The 26,591-nt window shown below is 42.5% G+C and overlaps 1 protein-coding gene across 1 annotated transcript in view; it reads left to right on the top strand.

Annotated features, from left to right (window-relative positions):
* The window catches only part of FIRRM (FIGNL1 interacting regulator of recombination and mitosis), a 367,507-nt gene that overhangs the window by 314,822 nt on the left and 26,094 nt on the right, over positions 1–26,591 (top strand). The window contains exon 22 of the mRNA XM_053693168.1: positions 24,803–24,922. Coding sequence (XP_053549143.1) covers positions 24,803–24,922 — 120 coding nt within the window. The remainder of the gene's footprint in view (positions 1–24,802; positions 24,923–26,591) is intronic.

Raw genomic sequence — 26,591 nt, 5'->3', positions numbered from 1 at the left:
CTAGGTTTCTCAGGAGGTGCATTGGTTTGTGCAGCCAGGATCTCCTCCCCCAAGGGAGAAGTCAAATTAGTACGTATGGTAGCAAAAATATGGTCAGGAGGTATAACAGGAGTAGGTACAGACTCCTCCTTGGATAGAGGCGAAAATTGTCGAGAGAGGGCATCAGCCCTAACATTCTTACTACCAGGCAGGTAGGAAACCACATAATTAAACCGAGACAAAAATAGCGCCCATCTGGCCTGTCGGGGCAACAAACGTTTTGCTTCAGATAGATAAGTTAAATTCTTGTGGTCAGTAAGAATGAGCACTGGCACGCTAGTTCCCTCGAGAAGATGCCTCCATTCCTTGAGTGCCAAAATTATGGCCAGTAATTCTCTGTCGCCAATTTCATAATTGCACTCCGCTAGAGACAATTTCTTAGAGAAGAAACCACACGGATGCAAGGAACCATCAGGCGTAGGACGTTGAGACAAGAGGGCACCTACTCCAGTCTCAGACTCATCGACCTCAAGAATGAAAGGCAGGACAGGGTTAGGATGAGCCAGAACTGGAGCGGCAGCAAAGGCAGTCTTAAGACTATCAAAGGCCTTAATGGCAGTAGGTGACCAATGGAGTGGATCATTCTCTTTACGGGTCATGTCTGTGATAGGTTTGACCAAGGAAGAAACATTTTTAATAAACTTTCTATAGTAATTGGCAAACCCCAAAAAATGTTGAATAGACCGAAGGCCAACTGGGCGAGGCCACTGCAGAACTGCAGATAACTTGTCAGGATCCATGGAGAACCCTGCAACGGAGATAACATAACCTAGGAAGGTTACTTGAGTCTGATAGAACTCACATTTCTCGAGTTTACAAAACAGGCCGTTATCACGTAGTCTCTGAAGAACCCGTGTAACATCAGAACGATGAGCCTCAAGTGTGGGTGAGTGTATGAGGATGTTGTCTAAGTACACCACAACACACTGTTGCAACATATCTCGTAGGACGTCATTAATAAATTCCTGGAAAACAGCAGGAGCATTACATAGGCCAAAGGGCATTACAAGATACTCATAATGCCCGCTCCTGGTGTTAAATGCTGTTTTCCATTCGTGGCCCTCCTTGATCCTAACGAGATTGTACGCTCCTCTCAAATCAACTTTAGTAAAGACCATAGCTCCCTTAAGGCGGTCAAAGAGTTCCGTAATGAGCGGAATAGGGTAAGCATTCTTAATGGTAAGACGATTAAGACCCCTATAATCGATGCATGGTCTTAACTCACCACCCTTTTTCTTCACAAAGAAGAAGCCCGCCCCTGCAGGAGAGCAGGATTTGCGGATGATCCCCCGCGACAGAGCATCGGCAACATACTCCTCCATAGCACAATTCTCTGCAACAGACAGAGGGTAGACCCGTCCCCGAGGAGGAATGGCTCCGGGTTGCAGGTCTATGGCACAATCGTAAGACCGGTAAGGAGGCAACGTACCGGCACGCACCTTGTCAAAAACGTCTAGGAACGCTTGGTACTCCTCTGGCAATTGAGATACTGAAGAAGTGCACAAGACTTTAACTGGTTTCCGAAGACAAGTGGAAATACATTGCAGGGACCACGACAAACTTTTGGACCTGCGCCAGTCGAGACTGGGATTGTGCTTTTGGAGCCAGGGATAACCCAGAACAACCGGAAAATGCGGAGAGTTTATCACCTGGAACTGGAGGGTTTCAAAATGGAGAGCCCCAAAAGCCATTGACAACGGAGCAGTTTCGTGAGTAACGAGTGCGGGCTGAAGGGGCCTGCCATCAATGGCCTCAATAGCAAGTGGAACGGGCTGAGGCAAAACAGGAATGGAGTGCTTTGATACAAAAGCACTGTCAATGAAATAGCCCGCAGCACCGGAGTTAACAAGAGCCTGGGTGACTATGGAGGAGTCCACCCAGGAAAGGACAACCGTAACCAAAGGTTTCTCCTTAAGCGGTTCTAGGGACGAGGATAAACCACCCAAGGTCTGCCCCCGACAGGACCTTAGGTGTGAGTGTTTTCCGGCCGTGTAGGACAAGACTTCAAAAGGTGGCCCTGTAACCCACAATAGAGACAGAGCCCCTCCCTCCTCCTAAAGGCCCTCTCCGCCGCGGACAGACGCGTGAATCCCAACTGCATCGGCTCAGCAGTACCTGGTGACTCGGGACCGGGAGGCATGGGTGGGAACGAACACATAGGAGACAACGGAACAGGAGGCTTCCGCAAGCGCTCCTTGAAAGAGGCCTTCTCTCTGACTCTGATGTCAATTAGGATCAAAAAAGACACCAATGCCTCGAGATCCTCTGGTAAATCTCTGGCAGCAACTTCGTCTTTAATTGCATCAGAGAGCCCATTAAAGAAGGCGGCAACAAGGGCTTCATTGTTCCAACCAACCTCTGCGGCAAGCGTACGGAACTCAATAGCATACTGAGCAACAGATCTTGTACCTTGCTTAATGGACATGAGTCGTTTAGCAGCAGAGGAGGAGCGAGCTGGAACATCAAATACCCTTCGAAAGGAGGCCACAAATTCAGGGTAATTTGAAATCACAGGTTTATTAGTCTCCCACAAGGGATTAGCCCAGGCAAGAGCTGTGTCAGAGAGTAACGAGATGAGAAATCCCACCTTAGCTCTGTCAGAGGGAAACGCCTGAGGTAACATCTCAAAGTAAATGCCCACCTGGTTCAAAAACCCTCTGCACTGAGGTAGAGGTGCAGAACCGGACATGCTCCTGGTAGGACTAGGTGCAGCAGCGGAAACAGGAGCAGCCATAACTTGTGGGACACTTTTTGGTCCAAATGTGCAGTGCGAGTCAGCAGGGTTTGCAGGGCTAGTGCAAATTGATCCAAGCAGTGATCCTGTTCATCCATCCTGGAAATGATGGCAGGTAAAGGTGGCTTATTAGCACCATCAGGATTCATGGCCTTTGCGTAATGTCAGGGTGCCAGGCATCAGACTGAGATGAGAAGTGCAAAAATAATCACACCTTTATTAATAACAAAAAATAATAAAATTTCCACAAGTCAAATAACAAGCCAGGAGTCAAAACCAGAGCTGGTAGTCAGACGAGCCGAGTCAGGAGCCAAAGCGAATAGTCAGACAAGCCGGAATCAGGATCAAGGAAAACAGCAGAGTCAGGAACAAGCCAGGGATCAGGAACCAGGAAGGACGTCAGACAGCCAGGTAATGCACAGGAATTCTCACAAACAGGTCTGAGACAACGCAAAGGCAAAGCATACTGAACAGAGGCCCTTTAAATAATAAGTGATGACATCACAATTCTGAGACTGCATCCTGTCTCACACAGATGATGCACACCAGTCTGGCCATAAAAGGAAGTGCAGGAAATGAGCAGCATCCCCCACAATGCACCATAGTCGGCAAGAGAGGTGAGTAAAATGACTGCCAGCAGCACATGGCAAACAAAACAGGGAAAAAACCCTGACATCAGATTAGATCAATCAATCAAGAGTTTATTTTTAAATTAGTGCAAGATTGTGCTGCTTTGTTTTAGGGTGTAGCCGTAGTCCATATCAGTCTCTACAGTAGAGCTTTGGTGGTTTTAAAGCAATGGGAACTTGTGGGACATAATTCTCACTGTGCCTCCCATACTAATGCTGCCCTTACCAAGAAAATCTGAGGGATATTGACGCAGGATTTTTGTTATCTTACAGGTCCATGGGAGGGAGAGGACATCTTAAACCTGGAACTGCCTTGCTGTCAGGCAGAAAATGAGGTAAGCGCTGTCTTTCTTTCTGGGGAGTTGAAGTAAACTCAGAAGACACTTTATTTTTTATTTAGACCTCATTAAGTTTGACTCTTTATTAAGGGTTACAGGGGTTATTTCTCCTAGTCGTTTTAGGGGATACCTTGGACAGTTGAACGCATGGGGTTGCATGTGATACATTAGCTCTCCTCCCGGCGTTTGACTAATAGGCGACTGGGACTTTGCATATTGATGTAGCTATTACTGCAAGCTCAATGTGAGGCTAACAGCTACCCAATACTTTGAATGTTGATGTGGTCAATGTGATATAGTGCATGTTGCTGTGGGCTAATACTGCAGGCTCCATGTTGGTGAGTCCTGGTTTAGGCATGTCTGGGACTGGCTGCTGCTAGCACTTTACATTTTTATATTGGCTAGTGTTGCGGGTTCAGTGTGAGGTGACTTCAGTGTCTGACTGACAGTTTCTGGGCAGTCTGTTGTTGTTCTCCCGGTGCCTTCACTTGTTAAACATTATTGGCCCTACTACAGGGAGTGCAGAATTATTAGGCAAGTTGTATTTTTGAGGATTAATTTTATTATTGAACAACAACCATGTTCTCAATGAACCCAAAAAACTCATTAATATCAAAGCTGAATATTTTTGGAAGTAGTTTTTAGTTTGTTTTTAGTTTGTTTTTAGTTTTAGCTATTTTAGGGGGATATCTGTGTGTGCAGGTGACTATTACTGTGCATAATTATTAGGCAACTTAACAAAAAACAAATATATACCCATTTCAATTATTTATTTTTACCAGTGAAACCAATATAACATCTCAACATTCACAAATATACATTTCTGACATTCAAAAACAAAACAAATCAGTGACCAATATAGCCACCTTTCTTTGCAAGGACACTCAAAAGCCTGCCATCCATGGATTCTGTCAGTGTTTTGATCTGTTCACCATCAACATTGCGTGCAGCAGCAACCACAGCCTCCCAGACACTGTTCAGAGAGGTGTACTGTTTTCCCTCCTTGTAAATCTCACATTTGATGATGGACCACAGGTTCTCAATGGGGTTCAGATCAGGTGAACAAGGAGGCCATGTCATTAGATTTTCTTCTTTTATACCCTTTCTTGCCAGCCACGCTATGGAGTACTTGGACGCGTGTGATGGAGCATTGTCCTGCATGAAAATCATGTTTTTCTTGAAGGATGCAGACTTCTTCCTGTACCACTGCTTGAAGAAGGTGTCTTCCAGAAACTGGCAGTAGGATTGGGAGTTGAGCTTGACTCCATCCTCAACCCGAAAAGGCCCCACAAGCTCATCTTTGATGATACCAGCCCAAACCAGTACTCCACCTCCACCTTGCTGGCGTCTGAGTCGGACTGGAGCTCTCTGCCCTTTTCCAATCCAGCCACGGGCCCATCCATCTGGCCCATCAAGACTCACTCTCATTTCATCAGTCCATAAAACCTTAGAAAAATCAGTCTTGAGATATTTCTTGGCCCAGTCTTGACGTTTCAGCTTGTGTGTCTTGTTCAGTGGTGGTCGTCTTTCAGCCTTTCTTACCTTGGCCATGTCTCTGAGTATTGCACACCTTGTGCTTTTGGACACTTCAGTGATGTTGCAGCTCTGAAATATGGCCAAACTGGTGGCAAGTGGCATCTTGGCAGCTGCACGTTTGACTTTTCTCAGTTCATGGGCAGTTATTTTGCGCCTTGGTTTTTCCACACGCTTCTTGCGACCCTGTTGACTATTTTGAATGAAACGCTTGATTGTTCGATGATCACGCTTCAGAAGCTTTGCAATTTTAAGAGTGCTGCATCCCTCTGCAAGATATCTCACTATTTTTGACTTTTCTGAGCCTGTCAAGTCCTTCTTTTGACCCATTTTGCCAAAGGAAAGGAAGTTGCCTAATAATTATGCACACCTGATATAGGGTGTTGATGTCATTAGACCACACCCCTTCTCATTACAGAGATGCACATCACCTAATATGCTTAATTGGTAGTAGGCTTTCGAGCCTATACAGCTTGGAGTAAGACAACATGCATAAAGAGGATGATGTGGTCAAAATACTCATTTGCCTAATAATTCTGCACTCCCTGTATATGTGAAGCAAGTTACTTAAATAAGGGTATATTCATTTTACTATCACACATGCAGTGCTCTGCGGTTCCTTGTAATTTCCATCTGGAATTGCTGCACAAGACATAACCTTTTTAATGTCATGGAGATGTCTATGAACAGCAATTTTGGTAGCTAATTTAGCTTGCCTCTGCAAACAGAAATAAGTTACTTTTAAAATTTAGGGACAGTTACGTTTTTTTATGTGTTAATTTTTAGTAAACATTTTCACTTTTTTTCTGAGCCTACTCCTTTTAGGGTGTTTGGTGTTTAGGAGTCTGTTATCTTAATTCTCTTATAGTGTCCCACAAAATTTTATAGTCCACATGCAGTACCCTGCGTTCCTCTCTCACTCCTCCGGAGTTTTCCCTGCATTTCAGACATTATATGTTTTTTTCCACGTGGTGGAAAACATTACTAGAGGAATTATTTTCCATCATCTTTTTGTGGTTGCTATTCCGACTGGTTCTTCCCTGTTACTTGAAAGAGGAAGATACTTCCGGATTATCTGAGAGAGAATTATCAAACTCAGATGGAATATTATTTTATTTGATCCTGGGGTTGTTTTTTCTTTCAGTTTTTAGCTTGAACACCTCCATTTGTTACTTTAGGAGGTTTTAGCTACCCTGGGCGACTCCGACATTTCTGGTGTAATCTTTCCTAGTGCGTCCAGTTAGTTATAAGGCATGGGAAAGACCGCATTCCCTATATTTTAAAAGATGTTTTCCCATAGCCGACTCAGCTATGGAGGCTGGGCAATCATTCCCTAGAGTGGGAGGAGTAGTTTCCATCTTAGCTAAGAGGACTACTATATCCGTAGAGGATAGTTGGGTTTTTTCAAAGGTCCCATGGACAAAAATTAGAAGGATGTACACTAGGGCTTACAATGACAACCAGCTGTGTACTTTGCTATCGTCACTAGTGCGACGGGATATTGGTTTGATGCGTTTGTCTGATACGCATAAGTCAGAAGCTTCCCTGGATACAATCCAGGATAGGATAAAAAGCTTTCAAATTGGTTAATTCCTTTATTTCAATTTTTTCCTTCAAGTTATCAAACTGGGAACATAGTTTTTTCGGGTCCAGCTCACAGGGCCTTGTGGTTAAAGCCTTGTTCTATGGATGTACGCTCTGAGTCTAAGCTTTTAGCGATTCTTTACAAGGGGAACACCTTGTTGGGACCCGGCTTGACAAAAATAATCTCTCTTCAAATTTATAGAATTTCTATATTAAAAAAATAAATAAAAAAAATTAGCCTACTGTTGAATCAAAGACAGCATGTAGGACATACCCCCAATCCGGGACCGGATCTGGTAGGGGCAGACTTTTCGTCTCGCTCAGGTTTAGGTTCGAGATGCTCAGGTTCCCTGGGCATTAGAAAATAGGTCCCAGGGATACAAGTTAGAGTTCAAAAGTTTTCCTCCCAGAGGCAGGTTTCTGTTTTCAAGATTATCTGTAGACCAGATAAGGAGAGGTCTTCTTGCTCTGTGTAAGAGACCTCTCCGACCTGGGAGCAATAGTTCCTGTTCCGATTCAGGAACGGGATCTGGGATTTTATTCCATTCTGTTTGTGGTTCCCAATCAAGGAGGGAACCTTCAGGTCTATTTTAGATTTCAAGAGTCTAAACAAGTTTCTCAGAGTACCGTCTTTCAAGATGGAAACTATTTGTTCCATTCTCCTTTTGTCCAAGAGGGTACTTGCATGTTCCCATTCACAGGGATCATCACATGTTTCTAAAGTTTGCCTTTCTAGACAAACACTTCTAATTCGTGGTTCTGCCCTTCGGTCTTGCCATAACTCCCAGATTTTTCTCAAAGGATTCTGGATCCACTGTTGGCGGTGCTTCGGTTGCCGGGCATTGCAGTGGCTTCCTATCTGGATGACATCCTAGTCCAGGCGACATTTTTACAACAAGCAGGATCCCACACTAAAATGTTGTTATCCTTCCTGCGATCTCTCAGATGGATGGTAAATTTCCCAAGTACAAGGGTAGCTTTCCTGGGAACCATATTAGGTTCTCTATCAATGAAGTTTTTTTCTGACAGTAGTCAGGTAAGTCAGAGATCTTCGATACTTGTCTAGCTCTTCAGTCTACTCCTCAGCTATCAGTTACTCAGTGCATGGAGTTAATCGGGCTGATGGTGGCGGCAGGACATCATCCCGTTATTTGGTTCCATCTCAGACCTTTGCAGTTAAGCAGGTTCAGACATTGGATTGGAATTATTCAGATTTGTCTCCTCGTATGCTTCTAGAACAGGAGACATGGGATTCTCTTCTATCGTAGTTGTCTCTGGATCTTTTTTATCAGGGAATCTGCTTTCACAGACCACCTTGGGTGATTGTGACAATAGACGCCAGCCTTCTAGGGTGGGGTCTGGGGCTACCTAAGGGCTCAGGGGGTTTGGACTCAGCCAGAGTCTGTTCTTTCTGTAAGCTTTCTGGAGCTGAGAGCGATCTACAGTGTTCTCCTTGCCTGGCCTCAGTTGGTTTTGGTCCAGTTTGTCAGGTTTCAGTCGGATAAATAACGTCAGTGGCCTACATCATTCATCAGCAAGATAAGGGGAGTTCCTTAGTGATGATAGAGGTATTCCAAATACTTCAGTGGGCGGAGGTTCATTCTTGCTGTCTGTTGGCGATCCACTTCCCAGGGGTGGACAACTGGGAGGCGGATTTCCTGAGCAGGCGGACCTTCATCCGGGGGGGTGGGAACTTCATCCGGAAGTGTTCTCCAGCTTTTTCTCCCGTTTTTTTTCTTCCTTGGGTCTTTGTTCGGCTCAAGCAGGAGAGGGCATCAGTTATTCTCATATCACCGGCTTAGTCTCGCAGGGTTTGGTATGCAGATCTGTTGGCCATGTCATTTTTGCCACTTTGGAAGTTTCCGCGAGGAAGGACCTTCTACTTCAAGGGCCCCTCCTTTTTCACACATCTAGTTTCTCTGAAGATTCTTTGGCGATTGGACGCTTACTTTTTCTAAGCGAGGTTTTCTCTTCATTGAGGTCCATGTTTCAGGCTTGTAAGCCTGTCACTAGAAGGTTATCATAGATATTTCTATTGGGTGAATCCATGGGCTACTCATGGAGTAGAGTTAGGATTCCTAGACCTTTGTCTTTTCTCCAAGAGGGTTTGGAGAATGGTTTATCTATTTTGTTACTCAAACGTCTGGCAGATGTCCCAGATGTACTATGTTTTGGTAGGGCCTTGGTCAGGATCAGGCCTGTGTTCGAACCAGTTACTCTTCCATGGAGTCTGAATTTAGCTTTCTGAGTTCTTAGAGGAACTCCGTTTGAGCCTATACATTCCTTAGATTTTGCGTTGTTATCTTGGGAAGTTTTATTTCTTGTTGCTATTCCTTCTGTTCGGAGAGTGTCAGAACTTTTGGCATTGCAGTAAGAGTTTTCTTATCTTATTTTCCATTCAGATGAGGTATTTTTTCTTACTACATTAGGATTTCTTACTACAGTTGTTTCTGATTGGAACATTAATCAGGAGCTTGTTGTTCCTTCCTTGTATCCTAATCCTTCTTCCAGAAGGAAGGAATTCCGCACAATTTGGACGTGGTCGGTGTGTTAAAGTTTTATCTGCAGGCGACTAAGGACTTTTGTCAGTCTTTTTCTTACTTTGTGGTTTTCTCTGGACGTAAGGGTCAGAAAACTACAGCTATTTCTCTCTCTTTTTGGTTGAAAAGTATCTTATGTTTTGCATATAAGACTGCTGGACAGCAGCTTTCAGAGGGAATTACGACTCATTCCACGAGGGCTGTTTCTTCCTCATGGGTATTCAAAAGTGAAGCTTTTATGGAACACATTTGGATCTTGGTCCTTTCTTCACTCTTTTTTCAATGTTCTTCAAATTTGTCTCGGCTGCGGCCGTCTTTGGGAGAAAGGTTTTTCAAGCAGTGGTGCCTTCCGTTTAAGTTCCCTGTCTTGTCCCTCCCGTATCATTTGTGTACTCTGGCTTGGATATTGAATCCCATTAGTAATTAAGATGATCTGTGGACTCATCGTGTCTTAAAAAAGAAAACGAAATTTATGCTTACCTGATAAATGTATTTATTTTTTTACTCGATGAGTCCATGGCCCGCCCTGTTCTTGTAAGACAGGTTGTGGGTTATTATAAACTTCAGACACCTCTGCACCTTGGCTTTTCCTTTCTCTTCCTAACTTCGGTCGAATGACTGGAGTGGGAGGGAAGGGAGAAGCTATTTAACAGCTCTGCTGTGGTGCTCTTTGCCACCTCCTGCTGACCAGGAGGTGAATATCCCATTAGTAATTAAGATGATCCATGGACTCATCATGTCAAAAAAGAAATAAATTTATCAGGTAAGCATAAATTTCCTTTTCTGCTCCTTCAAAAAGGATACCAAGATAATGAAGTAAATTAGATAATGGAAGTAAATTGGAAAGTTGTTTAAAATTGAATGCTCTATCTGAATCATAAAAAGGGACATGAAACCCATAAAATTACATAATTAACAAGTGCATAATAAAAAGACAATGCAATAACACTCTGAATTTCAAATAAGCAGTAGATTTTTTTCCATCTAAAGGGGAGGAGAGTCCACGGCTTCATTCATTACTATTGGGAATTAAGAACCTGGCCACCAGGAGGAGGCAAAGACACCCCCGCTAAAGGCTTAAATACCTCCCCCACTTCCCTCATCACCCAGTCATTCTTTGCCTTTCGTCACAGGAGGATGGCAGAGGAGTGCCGGGGTTTCGGAGTGGTCTCTTATGGAGGGTAGTACTCTTCGCAGTGGGACTAGAGTTGTTAGTAGTCCTGTCAGTCTCTCAGTGAGGGCCTGGGTGAAAGTTAGAGTCCGGAGATGCAGGAAGTTTCTTTCTGCGAAACCATCCGACTCAGATTAACAGCTCCTCAAGCAATCAGCGTTGTCGAACTTCGCTTTGCTGCCTGCTTTCTTCTCAAGTCCATGGCGGAGGCGATGCTACTATTCGTCATACTTGAAAGGCCGTGTTCCTGTTCCACGGCGTAGATTCTGGTAAGATTGTTTAATTTTTTATTAATGATGATAACATAGAAGACAGGGTCACAGGGTGGCGCCTTTTTATCTTTACAGAATCAAGGGTTAATATTCCTGGAAGGGGGATTATTGAACAGGGGGTGGTTTGTACATAATATTGTTTATTGTGTCATTGCTGCGTTATGTGCGAGATGAGGCTCTGGCAATGTGTGGAACTTTCAGGTGACTTGCGGGACTATTGCGCGGCCATATTTGGCGCGTTTTCCCTAGTGCAGGGGCAGTCCTGCCAGGCATTCCACGTGACGGGGTGTCTCTATCCTTTTCTGTGGATCTGTGACGCAGGAGACATAGCGATTTCTGTAGTCCGGGTCCTAGGAGGTGGTGAGTGCCCCGGCCATTGGTGGTATAAGGTGCCTTTTTGTAAATTAAGTTAGTCTTCCCATAAAATGCAAGCGATGGAGGACTCTGACGCGTTAGAGGGCTCTCCCTCCTTAACAAAGTCTCATTCCTGTGTTTATTGTGAGGAGGTTCTGGTAGATTAGCCTGCTCAACTATGTTCCACATGGCCTTGATAAAGTTTCAACATCTAAATGTAAACGGATGTCTAGTAGTACTGAGCTGTCCACCTATGAGGGTTCTTCGTCCCGTGAGGTGCGTTCCCTGCATTCATCTCCTATTGCACATGTAGAGCCCCGTGGTCCAACCGTTACTCCTTTGGGAGAGATTCGTTGACCGTCAGACTTTGTGGAGCAACTGGAATCGGTGGTTTCTAAGGTGATCAATGCCTTACCACATTCTGCTAAGCGCAAGCGTAGGGTGTATCATGGCGGCTCGACCCATTGTTTGTCCTCACCGATGGCAGGTCCAGAGACTCTATACGAGGTCGAGGCCCACTCCTACTCTTCGGAGGAGGCCCATTCTGGGTCGGAGTCCGTGTCATCTAAGCCTCCTGCTGCGGAGGAGCCTGGTTATAGGTTTAGGATGCAAAATTTGCGTTTTCTGCTACGTCAGGTACTTGCTACTCTGGAGGTTCCGGAACCTAAGATCCCGGAGGAACCTGTGATTCCTAAACTTGACAAGGTGTACGAGGACAGGGTGGTGCCTCAGACTTTCCCGGTCCCCGTTAAGATGGCAAATATTATTAAGAATTAATGGGAGCGATTAGGGTCACCTTTTTCCCCTTCTTCTTTTAAAAAAACTGTTTCCTGTTCCGGACTCTCAGCTTGAGCTGTGGGGGACCATTCCCAAGGTGGATGAGGCTATCTCTACGCTCGCAAAGCGGACGACTATTCCCCTACAGGATAGTTCGTCGTTTAAGGAGCCCATGGATAAAAAGCTGGAAAACATGTTGAGAAGGATGTTTCAGCACACGGGGTTTGTTTTTCAGCCTGCAGCGGTCGCCGGTGCTGTGACATATTGGTGCGAATCCCTGTGTGACATGGTCGAAGGGGAGACATCCATCGACGAGATACAGGAGAAGATTAAGGCACTGAAGGTGGTCAATTCTTTCATCTGCGATGCCAATATGCAATTTTTTCGCCTGAATGCTAAGGTTTCAGGTTTTTTTATTTTAGCACGCAGGGCTCTGTGGCTAATATCTTGGTCTGCAGACATGACCTCCAAGTCAAGGCTGTTGTCCCTGCCCTTTCAAGGGAAGATCCTGTTTGGTTCAGGATTGGATTCGATAATATCCATGGTTACGGGAGGCAAGGGAGCTTTCCTACTGCAGGATAAGAAGGCTAAGCCTAAGGGATCTACTTTTCGTCACTTTCGTGGCCCAGCGCCAGCAATCTGCCGCGAAAAGCGAACCAGTCCAAGGGATCTTGGAAACCGGCTCAATTTTGGAACAAGTCTAAGGAGAGCAAGAAGCCCGCCGAGACTAAATCGGCATGAAGGGGCGGTTCCCGACCGGTCTCAGGATCACATAGGGGGCAGATTATCTCAATTCTCAGAAGCTTGGTTGCAGGACATTCAGGACCCTTGGGTTCTAGAAGTTGTCTCTCAGGGTTACAGGATAGGGTTCAGATCCCATCCACCCGAGGGCAGATTCCTCCTGTCAACCTGTCTTCAAGACCAGAGAAGAGAGGGGCCTTTCTAGAGTGTGTGAGAGATTTCGCCTCTCTCTGGGTTATCGTACCAGTACCCCCAGCAGAAAGGGGTCTAGGGTACTATTCCAATCTTTTTGTGGTTCCAAAGAAGGAGGGCACGTTCCGCCGATTCTGAACCTAAAGTGTTTGAACAAGTTTCTGAGTGTTCCATCGTTCAAAATGGAAACGATCAGATCTATTCTGCCCCTAGTTCAAGAGGGACAGTTAATGACAACTATAGATTTGAAGGACGCTTACCTTCATGTGCCAATCCACAGGGACCACTTCAGGTTCCTAAGATTTGCGTTTGTGGCCCTTCCTTTTGGTCTAGCGACGGCCCCGAGAGTCTTCACAAAGGTTCTGGGGGTGCTGCTGGCAGTGGCCAGATCCAGGGGCATTGCAGTGGTGCCTTATCTGGACGACATCTTAGTTCAGGCGCTGTCGTTAAGCCTCGCACGGTTGGAAGATCAACTCAGGAAAGAGTTCCCTGGTTCCCAGCAACAGGGTAGAGTTCCTGGGCACGATAATAGACTCTATGTCCATGAAGATATTTCTCACGGATCGGCGTCGCAGGAATCTTGCATCCACCTGTCTTGCCCTTCAGTCCTCCACAAGCCCGTCAGTGGCTCAATGTATGGAGGTGATAGGTCTCATGGTGTCAAGCATAGATGTCATCCCATTCACCAGGTTCTATCTCAGACCTCTTCAATTGTGCATGTTGAGACAGTGGAACGGCGATTATTCAGATCTTTCACAGCTGATATCCATGGATGCTCGGACTCGGAACTCCCTCTATTGGTAGACCAGTCCGGTGCAACTGTCCGTGGGGACATCCTTCTTGAGACAGTTCTGGGTGATTGTGACCACGGACGCCAGTCTGTCGGGATGGGGAGCTGTTTGGGGTGTCAAGATGGCACAAAGAAAGTGGTCCAGGGAGGAGTCTCTCCTTCCGATAAACATCCTAGAACTGCAAGCAAATTACAATGCGCTGAAGGCGTGGCCTGCTCTGGGGTCAGTCAATTTCATCAGATTTCAGACCAACAACATTACCTCGGTGGCTTACATCAGCCATCAAGAGGGTACAAGGAGCTCCCTCGCGATGAGGTAGGTGTCTCGGATTCTGGAATGGGCAGAGTCCCACGACTGCTCGCTCTCAGCGATTCACATACCAGGTGTGGACAACTGGGAAGCGGAGTTTCTCAGCAGACAATCCTTTCATCCAGGCGGAATGGTCTCTTCACCCCGAGGTGTTTGCGGAGATTTGTCACAAATGGGGAACGCCAGAGATAGATCTCATGGCGTCCAGACTCAATTGCAAGCTACCTTGATACGGGTTGAGGTCCAGGGATCCCCAGGCAGAGCTGATGGATGCCCTAGTGGCTTCTTGGGGATTCAGCCTAGCTTATATTTTTCCACCGCTTCCACTTCTACCTCGAGTAGTGGCACGCATCAAACAGGAGCGGGCCTCGACCATTCTGATTGCTCCTTCTGGCTGTGGAGGAGGTGGTTTGCGGATCTGGTGGGGATGTCATCCTATCCGCCGTGGAGGTTACCCTGTCGCAGGGATCTGCTGTCACAGGGTCCCTTTCAAAATCGAAATCTAGATTCTCTGAGGCTGACTGCGTGGAGATTGAACGCCTAGTCTTAGCCAAGAGAGGCTTTTCTGAAGGTGTGATTGATACTCTAATTCAGGCAAGGAAGCCAATCACTCGTCGCATCTACCATAAGTTGTGAAGGACTTACTTGTCCTGGTGTGAGAAGCATGGATATCCTTGGCATAAGGTGAAGGTATCCAGGATTCCGGCCTTTCTCCAGGATGGTTTGGAGAAGGGTCTTGCCGCTAGCTCCCTAAAGGGACAGATTTTGGCTTTATCAGTTTTGTTGCATAGGAGACTCGCTGAGCTCCCGGACATTCAATCTTTTGTTCAGGCTCTGTCTAGAATCAGTCCTGTCTTTAGACAGTCGGCTCCACCTTGGAGCTTAAACTTCGTCCTTAAGGTCTTGCAGAGGGTTCCATTTGAACCTATGCATTCCATTGACATTAAGATTTTGTCCTGGAACGTTCTCTTCCTGTTGGCTATTGCATCGGGCGCGCAGAGTATCTGAGCTAGCTGCCTTGCAAAGTGACCCTACTTATCTGGTGTTTCATGCGGATAAGGCTGTTCTTCGCACTGGGTTGGGGTTTCTCCCCAAGGTGGTGTCTAACCGTAACACCAATCAGGAAATAGTTGTTCCTTCCTTGTGTCCTAACCCTTCTAATCCTAAGGAGAGGTTACTTCATAACTTGGATGTGGTTCGTGCCTTGAAGTTCTATCTTCAGGCTACAAAGGATTTCAGACAGTCTACATCTCTCTTTGTGGTGTGAAGTGCAAGGGGCAAAGGGCCTCTGCTACTTCTTTGTCTTTTTGGTTAAGGAGCTTGATTTGCTTGGCTTATGAGACAGAGGGACATAAGCCTCCTCAGAGGATCACTGCTCATTCAACTAGAGCTGTGGCTGTAATGAATGAAGTCATGGTCTCTCCTCCCCTTTAGATGGAAAACGTAAATTATGCTTACCTGATAATTTAATTTCCATCGAGGGGAGGAGAGTCCACGGCTCCCGCCTGTATCTCCGTGGGGCGGACCTAAATGTAATCATCTTCTGGCACCTTTTATACCCTGATATTTCTCCTACTGTTCCTGGTTCCCTCGGCAGAATGACTGGGGGATGAGGGAAGTGGGGGAGGTATTTAAGCCTTTGGCTGGGGTGTCTTTGCCTCCTCCTGGTGGCCAGGTTCTTAATTCCCAATAGTAATGAATGGAGCTGTGGACTCTCCTCCCCTCGATGGAAATGAAATTATCAGGTAAGCATAATTTGTTTTTCTGACAAATTTATTTTTCTCCCATTTCCAGCCCCCTGTATCATGTGACAGACATTAGCCAATCACAGACTAGTATACGCATACCATGTGAGCTTGTGCACATGCTCAGTAGGATCTTTTCCCCCAGAAATTGTGAATATTAAGACTGTGCAAAATTTGATAATGGAAATAAATTAGAAAGTGTCTTAAAACTGCATGTTCTATCTGAATCATAAAAGTTTATTTTGACTTGAGGGTCCCTTTAAGAGTCGAAAGTAATTTACACTAGAATCATTACCGCGACTTCAGAGCTCTGGTGTACTTTTTCACTAAATTAAAAAGTGTAACAAAACACATCAAAAATACATTCCACTCATGATAACACTGTTATATTGTACACAAAAGTTATAAAGACTCAAAGATATGAGGTCTCAGGTGTTTTAACATAGACATACATACATATACATCTCTAAAGATGGATGTGTGTGTGTATGTATATATATATATGTGTATATATATATATATATATATATATATATATATATAATGTCTGTGTACTTGTGTATTTATGTATTTACAGTTGTAATCAAAATTATTCAACCCCCTTTGCAAATCAGGTTTATTGTCAAAATTTACAGACTTTCAGCTGTTTGAAATGAACAAATCAAACAAAAGCAATTGAAATAGCTCAACACAATGAATGCTTCAAGTGGTTTCCCCAAATTCAACTAAAAAAATAATTTTTAATGAATTCTGCAGTTTCAAAATTATTCAAACCCTTCATGGTAAACATCTTTAGTACTTAGTAGAGCACCCTTTTGCTGTTATGACCTGCTGCAAATTAGATGCATAGCCGTGTGCTGCAACTGTCTTCTTCAAATCCTACCAGATATTTTCTATGGGGTTTACGTCAGGTGACACTGATGGCCACTGTAGAATCTTGGTGGAATTTGAGGTATGCTTGGAATCCTTGTCCTGCTTGGAAGGTCCAATGACGCTCAAGCTTCAGCTTCCTCACAAACGGCATGATTTTTTCTCCTAGGTTTTCCTGATACTTCAATGAATCCATCTTGCCTTCCACACGCTGGTGGTTTCCAGTGCCAGAGGATACAAAGCAGCCCCAGAGCATCACCGAGCCTCTACCATGCTTAACTGTAGGCAGTGTGTTCTTTTCAGAATATTCCTCATTCTTCTTCCTCCAGACATATGGCTGATCCATTGGGCCAAAAAGTTCCAGTTTTGTTTCATCGCTCCACAGAACAAATTCCCAAAACTTCTGTGGCTTATTGATATCATTTTGAGCATATTGGAGCTGACTTTTCTTGTGCTTTTAGGTCAGTAGTGGTGTACGTTTTGGAGTTATGTCATGGAAACCTTCTGCGTTTAGTAGACGTCTTACTGTGCAAACTGAAACCTCAGTGCCTGTTGCCACCAAGTCTTGCTGCAGGCCTTTTGCAGTCACTCAAGGGTTTTTCTCAACCTGCCCTCTCAGAAATCTGGTTGCAGCCATTGATAGCTCCTTTTTCTGCCCCGTCCAGATAGTGTAACCACTGTTCCTTTAACTTTGAACTTGGGAACTATGCTTCCAACAGTGTCTCTAGGAATAATTAGTGCCTTTACTATCTTTTTGTATCCTGTTCCTTGTTTTAAAGGGCGATGATCTCTTATTTTAACTTTTTGGACCATTCTTTTGACCTTAGCCATATTTATAACATGTAGTCATTGAATTAATAATTTTGATTGCAACTGTAAATACATATGTATTAGAGCTGCGCATCTTCACCTGTCTCACGATTCGATTCGATTACGATTATCATCGTAATGATTCGATACGATTCGATTCTACGATGCATCGCGATGCATCACGATTACTGCACTATTTCTGCCCAATTTTTAAATTTTTCAGAAAAAAAAATTCAAGCAGTCAAACTCTTTTTTTATTTTATTAGCTCAAAAAAGGACACTCTTCCTGTGGCAAAGTCTGAACACAGCAGACAACAACAGTTTATAGAACAGTAAATACTAAATGGCAATTGTTGTATTGGTTTGGAAACAATATTATGGCATCAAACTGTAGTTACAGAGTACGTAGTGTAAAAAGTGCAGTGCTCACAGTGTACTTCTTCAATAAAAGAAAATATTTAAATGTATATATTATATATAGTAAGTACACTATACACTTGTAAAGAAACATGAACAACAAATAAATGTCTAACCTATCTATGTTGGTTTTAATTTAATTTCTTTACTTACTTAGTAATAATAATATAATAATAGACATTAAATTAAAACCAAAATAGATAGGTTAAGCTTAAGTTACCACCATAATACCTTATTTGTGTGAAAATTGTCCTCAGAAAACAAAACATAAATCCCTTATAGGTACAAAATTACAGGTGCAGTCCACTGTGCCTTCATGACTGTCAATTTGTGGCAAACAAACATCACGTGAAGAATCTGGAACACAACACACAGCACAGAGTGTGCACACAACACACATGTGATTGTGACATATACAATTAGTTTACACAGTTACAGACTTACAATAGTACTAGAGAGAGAGACATTTAAAACAAGTAGCATTGAACTGAACTACTATAACTACAGTTTCTTCTTGATGATTATATTATCTTTATGGGATCACAAATATAATTAGTTAGTTATTAGTTACTGTTAAAGCAGTACTACACACAACTGAACAGTGACTGAGTCTGTCACTGAACAGTATACAGCAGTCACACACAAACAAACAATACATAAAAAAGGACACAGACATCAAGGAGTAAATCATGGTGAAGAAAGGGTGGCACGCCACTCACCTGAGGTGTGTGTGCTTTATTTTTGTATTGTGCTGTTGTGTGTGGCACTGTGTGCTGTGTGTGCTGTACTGTCTGTAGTGTACAGTATATTTGTGATCCAATAAAGATTTACTCAAGGCTTTTCCTTCCCCTATAGTGGTTTGGCTTCAGTCTCACTCTCTGCATAGTGCACTCATAGACACTGACAGTTAGACAGTCACACTCACTAGACACTCAGACACTAGAGACACAGGGGGACACACACACAAACAAAAACATTCAAAGGCACCACAGCCAGTCAGCCATAGTCACACTCACACTCATAGACACTGGGACAGACACACAATCACATACAAACAAAAACATTCAAAGGCAGTTAATACACTCATCTAACACACACACTCATAGATAAATACATACAAACTTTTCAAACTGGCACTCACTCACTCACAGTCACACTCACACACTCATAAAGACAGTTAGACAGTACACACATTGTTATTGTTAACTGGTTGGTTATATTAGGTTAACCCCTACAGATCTGCCTGGGAGTGGGATGGCATTTGGGATTGGGATCATAAACAAAAACATATGATATCTTTCTTAAAGGGTCTATTTAAAATAGACAATTTTTAGTGTGAATAATATTAATAATCCCTTATGCACTATGCACTCACTGCATTGCAAACAATACAGGGGTGTGCTGTAAACAATAGCACAACATCTACAAAACAGAGCACTTCCTGATTGGCAAACATCACAGTAACACTAGAAGTAGTAATAGACATTATACAACAAGTAGCATTGAACTACTAGATTACTAACTTTGATTATCTTTATGGAATCACAAATTTATTGTTACACAACACACACACAGTCACAGTCACACACAGTCAAACAATACCAAAAAAACCACACATCATAAAAAGAGTGAATCATGGTGAAGGGTGACACTGACTGACACGCACACATGAGGTGTGTGCAGTTGTGTGTTGTTTCTTTTGTATTGTTTGTGTGTGTGTGTGACTGTGACAGAGTGACGTGGTCGGTCGTGTCGTGTAGTGTACTAGTATATTTTGTGATCCAACAAAGATTTAGTCAAGGTTTTAAGCTTCATTTTTCAAAAAGCTATAAGCTATATAACAGTAACAAATATAAAATAACTTAACAGTAGTCTGCACTGAGCAGTGGGGCACACAGCACATTCTTCTGGATGTGCCAAAAAACATTAAATATTAATATTATAAACCTGAATCACTACTCAGAATTATGGAATATGTAGGTTTTTCTGTAAGAACACTAGTTGATCCACATGCTCTGGTTTGAGGGTGCTTCTTTTAGCCGTTACCACATCTCCTGCAGTGGAGAAAACCCGCTCTGCAGACACGCTTGTACCTGGGATACACAAGTATCGCTTTGACAAATGAGAGAGGAGGGGAAATATGACCTCATGTACATGCCACCATTTCAAAGGGTCTTCAGTGAGAGGCAGAGATGGGGCTTTACAATATTTCTCTATTTCCTCTTCAGCTTTGGCATAGGGGGTCTTGGGTTCTATTGTACCTTCAGTGTCAGTGAAAGACTGTCCCAGCAAAGTCATGAGCAGCGATGTGGACTTTCTTTTGGGAGGAGAAGGGTTATCCTCCTCGATGGGTGATTCTTCTTCCAGAGTTTCTTTTCCCTCAGGCAGTGGCACTTCATTCACGTTTGTCCTCCTAGATGTAACTGTACTAGTACACTCAATCTGTGTTTGAACAAAAGAATAGAAAAAATAGCATTCATTATTACCTCGAGCAGCCAGCCAGCTAATGCTATGTGTGTGCTCAGAGAGACAGTAATGCATAAATAAATGCATGCAACAGCTCACATCTATTAGGAAGGACTCGGGAGTGGACGGAGGAGGAGAAAAGTTGACTGACTGTGGCGTTTTCAAACTGACTTATATAATAAACCTTGTACTCATTAAACTAGCTACTAATCAAGCTACTGCTAGCTAAGCCTATTTTGTATGGATGGTATGTTTTATGTTTGTTTTCAATTTATACATTTTTCAAGAAACATGATGCAATTAAAATTACCTCCAAGGATGCAGCCTCCTCAGTCACTCCTCTGTATATCTCCAATCTCTCCTCCTCTGTGAGAATAAAAGGCAGTCCCTTAAAACGAGGATCCAGGGCAGAGGCTGTATAAAGTATCTTCTTCTCTGCCTCACTGCTGTACCTCTTCAGGAGATCTGTTTTGATGGCATTCTTGATCTCATGGATCATGGGTGTGTCTCCCATGGTGTCTGTCATGTTCTGGAGCAGTTGTGCATTTAGAGGGGCAATGAGAGAAACAGTTGGATTGCGCTCTTCTGACATTAGTGTGTTTGCATCTTTCATTGGCTTTAATGCACTCACAGCATCCTCTGCATTTGACACATCTGTTTCGTTGAGAGTGCAGAGATCTGACTCACTTTTTCTGACTTCTGGAGACAACAATGTGGCACAGATTGCAGGTTGCTGTTCTAGGAACCTCTCGACCATGTCATATGAGCTGTTCCACCTTGTTGTCACATCAGTTATCAGCTTATGATTCTTCAGGCCAAGACATTTCTGTTTTTCTTTCAGACAGTGGTTTGCTGTAGTGCTGCGGTGAAAAAATGTTGATATTCGTCGCACTCTGCCTAAAAGCCTGGAGAGCGTGGCCACTTTCAGCGCCCGCTGGGATGCGAGATTCAGTGTATGGGCGAAGCATTTTACATGAGGGAATTTTCCAACTTGAGCAGCAACAATCATGTTCGACGCATTGTCGGTCACAAGCACTACAGATTTATCGGACAGCTGCCATTCTTCCACGACACGAGACAGTAGCTCCGCCAGATGAGAACCCATGTGAGACTCATAAACTGCTCTCGTTTGCAGCACATGCAACAAGATCTTCCAGTCCTTGCTAACGTAATGTGCAGTTACTGTTACATAAGACTCCGTCGTGACTGAAGTCCATGAATCACACGTTATTGCGACTCGACTGGCTTGGCTCATTGATGCAATTACCTGAGCTTTTGTTTCGTGGTAGAGTGCAGGTATAACGTTTTCTGTTAAGTGATTGCGTGACGGGATCTTATAACGTGGCTCTAGTGTCTTCAACAGGTTGCGAAACCCAAGGTTTTCCACAACAGAGTAAGGCCGTAGGTCCTTCGCTATGAAAGTTGCCACAGCTTTGGTTATTCTCTTCCCTTTTTCAGAGTTGGGTGGCAAAGTTGACAGCATTGCATCAATTCTTGGCTGATGAGCTTCAGCTAGTCTTGTTATTTCCTTGGCAGTGGCACTGGCGGCAGCGGCAGGGGTTAGCATCTCAGAGTGAAAACGTCTAACGTGATTTCTCAAGTTAGTAGTATTCCCTAGGTATTTAATTTTTGTGTGACAGGCTTTACAAACCGCGTGTGTCTTGTCCAATTCGTGCTTTCCAGTATGTTCATAAAATCCAAAATGTGCCCAGATGCTTGCTTTTAAAATGCTAGGTGCATTTTTTATCTCTCTATCTTTTTTGTCTCCCTCTGTCATTTTAGCATGACATGTACATATGTGACGGATGATGTTGTTGTCAACGTCGAACTCTGTCAGTGTTAAAAAAAAAAGAAAAAACACTAAGTTCCAGTTGTCAAAATGTCAAGCCGCAAATGTAAAATCAACAAGTACTAGTAACTTCAACTACTTTGCCAATGCCATACATTTTGCGAACATAAATTTTAAAACAAATTGCATTGCAGGGGACATCACTCACTCACTGACACTGTAAGTTACTGTAATATATTACACACTTAAAGGTGCAATGAAACCCAAACATTTACTTTCATGATTCAGATAGAGAATACAATTTTAAATAAACATCATAACTAACTTCTATTATTTAATTTGCTTCATACTTCTCAGATATCGTTTGTTGATGACATATTAGTAATGCATTGCACAGCACACACATTACTTACTATATAATACTTAGTGCACAAGGAGGAGGCTATGCATTTCAACAAAGGATAAGCAAATTATATAATAGGGAAAGTTGTTTAAAATTGCATGCACTTTCTTGAATCACAAAATGGGTTTTATGGCCTTTAGTTTAGTATGTTTAAAAAATGCAGCTTTTAGCCTTGTTAAGTTTTGTTAACTTATAAAATAAAAACAAGGATTGGGTTCTTCGGATTGGCATCTTTTAAGAGAGCACTCAGAGTCAGCACATGCATGCAATTGCATTGCATATTAAATTGCATATATAAAATGTATTATATTAAAAAAATAAATACTATTATTATATATAAAAAGTGTATATTATTAAAATATTAGAACTTCAGACCAGGCCATCCATCCATGTGAAAAACATGTAGATATAGATAGATACAGATTAGACTAATAGAGACATTAGACAATAATAGTATACTATATTTATTTATAATACATTTTTTATATATGCAATATTATTCAATAATGCAGCAATTAATTATGCAGCAGCCTGAGCCTCAGTCAGCTCAGCAGTAGTAGTAGTACATACTACGTTAAGTAAATAAGGCAAGTATTTAATTGTACCCCTTATTGTGTAATAAATGTGTACCCCTTATTGATTTGCTCTTTAAGTAAGTTAATAATTAGTTTACCTATGGCAAGTAGGCAGTTGAGGCAATAGGCATGGCAATGGCAATTATGGCATGGCATTGGCAAAATGTACGACGTTTTGGTAACTAAGCAGTTAGTCTAATTCTCACCATAGGTCTCCTCCTCTGTCTCCCACAAAATAAAAATGAGCCCGCCGTGTAGCTGTATACCGCCATGTATACTCGGAGTCGGAATCGTCATCACATTCACCATCATCAATCTCAGGCAACACACTCCTGCTTTGCTCCTACTGCGTAACTTCGGCACTTCCAGAGACCGCCCATGGAGCGCCCATGTTGCTTTATTGGGTGACGTGACGTCAGTGACGTCAAAACGATGTACCGCGCACTTTCTGTTACTTGTCCTGGAGGCTGGTCACGTGGGTAACGTTAATCGATTATCGCGTCTCAGTGCATCGATGCAGAATCGTTTCATGCCGCATCGCGATGCATCGTCAAAACGATTATTTTTGACAGGCCTAATATGTATACACATATATATTTATATATATATATATGTGTGTGTGTGTGTGTGCGCATTGGAGCCCTTTGCAGTTAAGTAGATGAAAACATAGCTTCTTGCGCAATTCACGCTCGAGAAGAAGAGTTCATTTGCGCTCCACTCGTAATCTGGCCCTTCGTTTTCTTTCAATTCTTATGTAGTTTGCTTCATTTTAAAAAGAACAATAAATACCATAAAGAGTGTGCCTTTATATTTGGGTTTGCTGGGTTGCCATGGATTAATCTGTAGGCTGAACTAAATTATTTTGTTAATGGTATTATAGTTATGTATTATTAAAACTGAAAGTATTTTTTCTTTCAAAACTGCAGGATTTAAAAAAAAATAAAAAAAATCCTGTTTGTTTGTTTGCTGTAGTCAGTAACTTCAGGACACTGTAAGAATAAAAATATGCACCAGTGGTTTTCTTATGACCTTGGCCAAAATTATTGTTTGTATGAGAAGGATAAAAAAATGATTTGATATCTTTACTTTTGACTTATAAAAAAAATGTGTATATTTTGTGTGTTATAAACAGACAACATTTTGAATAATTTGTAGCTGTTACCCAACATTCTAACAATTTATTTTCCAAAATTTGGATTCCTAAAATAATGACATGCCCCCTTGTACATCAATTATTGTAGATTAAAGGGAATAGGAAAGTCTATAATTCATGTGTCATTTTAAGACTTTTAAATTCACTTCTATTTTCAAATGCACTTTGTACTCTTGTTATCCATTGTTGAAAAAGAATATGTACATATCTTACACTAGTGGGAGTTAGCTGGTTATTGGTGTTTGCACATATTTGTTTCTTGTGGTTGGCTAGCTCTCATTAGTGCACTGTTGTTTCTTAAGCAAAGGATATCAAGAGAATGAAGCAAATCTAATAGAAGTAAATTGGAAAGTTGTTTAAAAATGTATGTTCTATCTAAATCCTAAAATAAAAAAATTGGTTCCATGTCACTTTAATATTTGTGAGCTCACTGTGAACTTTTACAGTGTGCCAATTAAATTGGAAGTAACCATAATAATGTTTAAGATTTCAACTGATTTGCAAGATCTATATCACAGATCGTATTGGAGATTTTAAATACATGGTTAATAACCGATCTGTACTTTACAGACTGTTTATGATGGAGAACCAGAGGAAACCCATGTAGAAAGGATTAAAAAAGAAAAGCATGTGCTAGATGCATTCTTTGATAAACGAGCACAGATGCACGTGGAAGATGTTATATTAGAGGTAAGTTCTATCTATCTATATTATTGTACATTTACACACGTTCTATAAAAAACAGGTTTGTGCAGCAGTAGATGCCAATTAAATTAAACAGCAGTGTTTATTTAATAAGCAGCCACCAGATAATGATCCTAATATACCCTGTACTAAGACTGACAAAACAGTTAAGTTATAGCATGTTAGGTAGGTCTATTTACGTTTCTTTTTTTTTTATTTGCTGGATAATTACAATATTGATTACACCATATGCCATTTATATATAACTGCAGGTTACTTCGTTCTGACAACTTGCAGAGGTAGGTTCGATACAAAGTGACAACATTGTTGACTCCTCACTTACTATATGACATTTTTGCCAACTAGGACCAATATTAAATGGACATGAAATCCAACATTTTTTTTTCATGATTTAGGTAGAACATACAATTTTAAACAACTTTCTAATTAACTTCTATTATCAAATCTGCTTCATTCTCTTGGTATCATTTGTTGAAGGAGCAGCAGTGCACTACTGGTTTGTAACTGAGCACATGGGTGAGCCAATGACAATCGGTATATATATGCAGCCACCAATCAGCAGCTAGAACCTAGGTTCTTTGCTGCTCTTGAGCTTACCTAGATAAACCTTTCAGCAAAGGATAACAAGAGAAGGAAGCAAATTAAATAATAGAAGTAAATTGGAAAGTTGTTTAAAATTGCATGTTCTTTTTGAATCATAAAATAAAAATGTTGGTTTCATGTCCCTTTAAGGCTTAAGAATGTGTTTCAAAGGAACATGAAACCCAAAAATTTTCTTTGATTCAAAAACGATATGCAAACTTTAAACAACTTTCCAATTTACTTCTTTTATCAAATTTGCTTTGTTATGTTAGTATCCTTTGTTGAAGGAGCCACAATTTACTGCTGAGAACCAGCTGAAGACATCCGGTGAGCCAATGACAAGAGGCATATATCTGCAGCCACAAATCACCAGGTAGTTCCCAGTAGTGCATTGCTGCTCCTGAGCCTACCTAGGTAAGCTTTTTAACAAAGGATACCAAGAGTACCACGCAAATTAGGTAAGAGAAGTAAACTATAGTTGTTTAAAAATTGCATGCTCTATTTGATTAGTGAAAGTTTAATTTTGATTTTACTGACCCTTTAACCCCTTGAGTGCTAACAACGGCTCTGAGCCGTCGCAGAGTTTCCCACTCTGGTGCTAATGACGGCTCAGAGCCGTCGCTAGCACTCTCCCACCTTGAGGGAGATCTGGGGGCTCCCACCCGCTCCTACCCCGGCGATTGGGGCCTGCATAATGACAGGCATCTCCGGGGCTGCACATTATGCGAGGTGACGTCACGCGCAATGACACAATGACGTCACTGTGCAACTTTATTTATACTTAACAATGTTAAGTATAGGAGCAGGGGGCATGCTGCTTAGAAGCCTGTATCTCAGGCATCTAAGCAGCTACAGACCCCCAAGACCCACCGTTGGAAAGGTAATCGCCTAACCTTTCCAACAGTGTAAGTCTTCGGGATCTCAAAAAAAAAAAAAAAACTTAAAAAGGCTTAGCACCCAGGTGGAAAAGTGCTTAGCACTCAAATGGTTAACAGAAGCTCTCCTTCTTTTGCATTTAGACACAATTTGTTTTTAGCAATCCTAGAGGGTTAGTGGCTTTATTATAGTCTGT

Source organism: Bombina bombina, chromosome 10 (genome assembly GCF_027579735.1).
Source record: "Bombina bombina isolate aBomBom1 chromosome 10, aBomBom1.pri, whole genome shotgun sequence".
Taxonomy (NCBI): Eukaryota; Metazoa; Chordata; class Amphibia; order Anura; family Bombinatoridae; genus Bombina; species Bombina bombina.
This window is presented reverse-complemented; position numbering and strand designations above follow the sequence as displayed.